Source organism: Silene latifolia, chromosome X (assembly GCF_048544455.1).
Source record: "Silene latifolia isolate original U9 population chromosome X, ASM4854445v1, whole genome shotgun sequence".
In the NCBI taxonomy this organism is placed as follows: domain Eukaryota; kingdom Viridiplantae; phylum Streptophyta; class Magnoliopsida; order Caryophyllales; family Caryophyllaceae; genus Silene; species Silene latifolia.
This window is the reverse complement of record NC_133537.1, coordinates 298,779,940-298,785,189: the sequence shown is the minus strand read 5'-3', so window position 1 is coordinate 298,785,189 and position 5,250 is coordinate 298,779,940. Positions and strand designations below refer to the sequence as shown.

General features: G+C 36.9%; 1 protein-coding gene across 1 annotated transcript; it reads left to right on the top strand.

Annotated features, from left to right (window-relative positions):
• Positions 1 to 927: 927 nt before the first annotated feature.
• LOC141617121 (phytosulfokine receptor 2-like) lies at positions 928 to 4,741 on the top strand. Its single transcript, XM_074434296.1, has one exon. It carries the CDS (start codon positions 1,326 to 1,328, stop codon positions 4,527 to 4,529), a length of 3,204 nt encoding a protein of 1,067 aa, XP_074290397.1. The 5' UTR covers positions 928 to 1,325; the 3' UTR covers positions 4,530 to 4,741.
• Positions 4,742 to 5,250: the final 509 nt, after the last annotated feature.

Genomic DNA, 5,250 nt, shown 5'->3' with positions numbered 1-5,250 from the left:
TTGTAGAGTAAATATTTATAATTTTACATTATAAAATATAAAAGTTCGATACTCTTAATATCTACATGGGAGGGGTGGCTTGGCCTCGTTTCGTACCTATGTTTCCGTTTTAGTTGGTTGCTTTGTTTTTGTTTTAGCTTATTTTTGCTTCTTTTGTTCGTTTAGTTCTAGTTTGGATGTATTCCGCTTCTCTTGACCAAAAAAAAAGTATTTACATAATATAAAAGCCAAGTTATTTGTTGCATTCCTATTGACCAATAATTTTCAAGACTTGAAAAACTTTTATTTTGGTAGAGCATACTTTCTTTAATTTAGTACTCTACTCTATTTCCTACCTTTTTAAAATAAATACCTAATACGGAGTACTATATTATGCTTTCTTAATGTATTATAAAAAGATTAACGTATAATTATAAAATGTATATATTAAAGCATAAATAATTATTCCTACATAGCTATATATGAAGGGGATAATTTTCAAAAAAAAAAAAAATTTCGATAACTTTAATTATATTAGTATTTTAAGTTATAATTATTTGGAATTTTGTTTTTAATATTTATGCATTTGATTAAATTATTGAATATATAATCCCGTGCAATTTTGTTACACATGTATAAAACTAGTTATACTTAAAAAGCAAATAAAAAAAAAATTATGTATGACTATAATTTCTCTTATATATTGCAAAAAATCGCGATCCTAAATTACATTCAAATATTCAACCCTATTAGCCCTATAATCTAAAAATCAGTTTATTGACTCAAAAACATTTGACCATTGACATTAGACAAGCTAGATGTATAAGAATAATGGATTTTCCTTAACAAAGTCAGCCTATTATGTCACAATTTTGACCAATACAAGTCTTTTGTCTCATTTTTTTTTTTGACAACACTAAATTTGGAGTACCATAATCTTGACATTTTTCGTACGTTTCCAAACCTTTTCCCTTTTGCCTTTCCAGTCAAATCACTCCTGCTTTGTTTTCCCTCCTTTCCTCCATAATTTTTTGTACTACTCTCTGTACTCGCAACCCCCAAAAAAAGTCTTAAAAGTAGCGTTCTTGCCTTATTAATGCCATTTTTCTTCAATTAAAACTATTGGGTGGTTGATAAATGTTAAAAAGTTTTCAACTTTTTCTCAGTTTGTACACTAATTTACATTTCATACTCTTGAAGTTGTATTTACTCCGTATTTGGTTTACTTCACTCAAATTTGGTAGCATTAACATGGGTATGTGACTTTAATTCACCCTAAAGTTGCTTAATTTAATCTTTAATCCCATGCTTTAGCAAATTGAATTTATGGTTTTTTTGTGGGATTCATGGATTATAATGTTGGTTGTTTTGATGTGAAAAAAAGTTGGAAACTTTTAGGGTTGTTCGATCAAATGGTGGTCATGAACTGTCTGCCAATTCCGAACCCTAAACGGGTTTTATTGCTTTGTTTGATCTGTTTTGTACTTGGGTTTAAAACCCTAACACTGGCATGTGATTCTAATGATCTTTTGGCATTAAAGCAATTTGCTGGTAATCTTACAGATGGGCAATTACTGTCAACTTGGGTTGAGGCTAATAACTCAAGTTGTTGTAATTGGGATGGTGTTTTCTGTGATAATAATAATAATGGCTTAGCTACAAGTAGAGTAACCAAGTTGATTCTTAGGAAAAAGGGTCTTAAAGGAGTTATTTCAACCTCTCTTGGTCAATTGGACCAATTGGAGATGCTTGATCTGTCATACAACCATCTTGAAGGCGGGTTACCGCCTGAGTTGTCAAATTTGAGGAGGCTGGTTTATCTTGATGTCAGCTATAACCGCCTTTTGGGATCAGTAGTGGGTGCTTTTTCTGGTGTAAATAATGTTCAGACCTTGAATCTTTCTAGCAATTTCTTTAATGGGTCATTGGTTGATTTCGGGTTTTTTCCTGATATCGTTGTGTTCAACATTAGCAACAATTCTTTCACCGGGCAAGTCAGTTCTCGAATTTGTAGTTTGAGTAAGATTAGGACTATTGACATATCCTTGAACCATTTTACGGGTTTTCTTAACAGCTTTGAGAACTGCAGTTCATCTCTCCAACAGCTTTATGCTGACTACAATTTTCTCTCTGGTGAATTCCCGAGCTTTATCTATTCTATGCCTTTGCTCGAGCAATTCTCGATATCTTGGAACAATCTCTCTGGCAAGATTAGTGAAGAAATTAGTGAGCTCGTAAATCTTAGAACCTTAGTTATTTCAGCTAATCATTTTTCTGGTCCTTTCCCTGACGTGCTTGGTAACTTGACCAAACTACAGCAATTAAGTGCATATACAAATTTATTCTCCGGCAAATTGCCTGCTAGCCTTTCTAATTGTTCATTGCTTCAAACTCTTGATCTTAGAAATAATTCTTTCTCGGGTAACATTGACATTGATTTTACTGGTCTACCTAATCTCTCTGTGCTTGATCTTGCCAGTAATCATCTCCTTGGTTCAATTCCAATTTCCATTTCTAGTTGCAAGAAACTAACAACTTTGAGCATTGCTAAGAACGAGCTAACTGGTGAGGTGCCTGAAAGTTTGGGGACCCTCCCATTTCTTTCATTCATCTCTTTGTCAAACAATACCTTGTCGAACTTGACAAGCGCACTAACAACTCTTCAGCAGTGCAAAAATCTTACTACCCTTATTCTCACTAGGAACTTTCAGGGTGAAAAAATTCCGGAAAACCTATCTGGTTTTGATAACTTGAGGGTCCTGGCTCTTGGGAACTGCGACCTTCAAGGTGAGATTCCTGTTTGGCTGCTGAACTGTACAACATTAGAAGTCCTCGATTTGTCGTGGAATCACTTAAATGGCAGCATTCCTTTTTGGATTGGGAAGATGGAAAATTTGTTTTACTTGGATTTCTCCAATAATACATTCTCAGGAGAAATCCCGGAAACTATGATGCAGCTTAAGAGCCTGATTTCTCCACGTGGCAATGCACCTGTTGATTTTCCAGCCAATGGTATCCCACTGTATGTAAAGAGGAGCCAAAGTGCTTATGGCTTGCAGTACAACCAAGTCTCTAGTTTTCCACCTTCCATATACTTGGGCAACAATAGAATAAGTGGGACGATATCACCGGATATTGGAAGGTTAAAGCAACTTCTCGTGTTGGATCTTAGCAGGAATAACATTACAGGCACGATCCCTGAATCGATGTCAAACATGCAAAATCTCGAAGTCTTGGATTTGTCTTTCAATGATCTTCACGGATCAATACCTTCATCACTGAATAATCTTACATTTCTTTCGAAATTTAGTGTGGCACATAATGATTTAGAGGGACCTATACCAACAAGTGCGCAGTTCGAGGGATTTCCTAACTCCAGCTTTGTGGGAAACCTGGGCCTATGTGGGTCAACTCAAGCTCCTCCTTGTACCAATGTAGGTATTGGACCGAGAATCCATCCTTCTAGAACTAGCAATAAAGACAGTAGAAAAACCGTCCTTGGGATAGCGCTTAGCATTGGGGTCGCTATCGCCTTGCTTTTAGCCATCATTTTGTCGAAAATGTCCGTAAGAAAACCCGGAGTGACGATGGATTATCTTGATGAGGAGACAGGCCGTCTTCCCACCGAAGGATCCGTTGTAGCAAAATTGGTTCTTTTCCAGAATGATTCGGATTGCAAGGAACTCACGATTGGCGAGTTGTTGAAATCAACTGATAATTTCAGTCAGGCGAACATTATTGGTTGTGGGGGATTTGGCCTTGTTTATAAGGGTACCCTCCCAAATGGAAGCAAGGTTGCTATAAAGAGGCTTTCAGGAGATTGTGGCCAAATGGAACGAGAATTTCGTGCAGAAGTTGAGGCTTTATCAAAGGCACAACACAGAAACTTGGTTTCCTTACAGGGATACTGTCAAGTAGGAGATGACAAATTGTTGATCTATTCCTATATGGAAAATGGAAGCTTGGACTACTGGTTGCATGAGTGTGTCGATGGGGGATCTATACTCAACTGGACTGCAAGATTGAGGATTGCCCAAGGTGCGGCCCATGGGCTGTCATACCTGCATAAGGCCTGTCAGCCCAACATAGTCCACCGGGACATCAAATCAAGCAACATTCTTTTGAACGAGAAATTTGAAGCGCATTTAGCAGATTTTGGCCTTTCGAGACTATTATGTCCTTATGATACCCATGTAACAACTGATTTAGTGGGAACTCTAGGGTATATTCCCCCTGAATATGGTCAGACATTAACTGCAACCTTCAAGGGGGATGTTTACAGTTTTGGGGTCGTTTTATTGGAACTTTTGACTGGTCGGAGACCTGTTGAAGTATGCAAAGGGAAAAATTGTCGGGATTTGGTTTCATGGGTTTTCCAGAAGAGATCAGAAGGGAAGGAAGAGGAAGTAATAGATACAACAATTTGGGAGAAAGATCACGAAAAGCAGGTGCGAGAGGTTCTCGGAATTGCATGTAATTGCTTAAACAAAGATCCAAGGCAAAGACCGTCTATAGACCAAGTTGTTTTATGGCTCGACGCAATTTGTTAGACATGACAAAACTAGCTTGACTTGCGGTAGTCAGTCCAAAGTGAATAATATACACTAACTGACCAGACCTGATGACCCTTTCGCCAGGTCTGTAACTGGTCGCAGCTATTGTGGTTCGGATCTAGGATTACTAGGCAGATAATGTCATTATTCTGTAAAGATAGTCCTATATACATCAGTGTATCAAGATTCAGTCTTTTTTAACTTTGGTACTTTCAGTTTTGTTTGTGGAAAATTAACTATACTGTGTATACCATTTACCAACACATTTTTAACTTGTACGAAGCATACAATAGTCGTCGTTTTGGTTACTTTCATCCCGAAACCGACCCGTTGACCTGTTTTGACAGGTCTACGTAAGGCCTAACTTGTTCCACAAAATTAAAAAAGTTCATCACAAAATTAAATTCTTGCACAAATCAATGATCTTAAAAATGTTATATAATTTGAAATAATTACTTTTTACCAAAGAATGAAATTGATAAAAACTGAAATACAATATAATCCTACAATTACAAGCATCTTGTTCTTTCACGTCAATCACTATAATCAAACGACCGATTTACATAAAGGGCAGGTCGGATTTTTTTCGAGGCACTTGAATATACAACGATGATGAAACGAGTGTCCACAACCCAATAAGACAAGCGTGTAACAGTGTGTCTCTTGATTCCATGTGAAAATAGGATTGTTCCTTACCTTTCCGGTATAGGGTGACAGA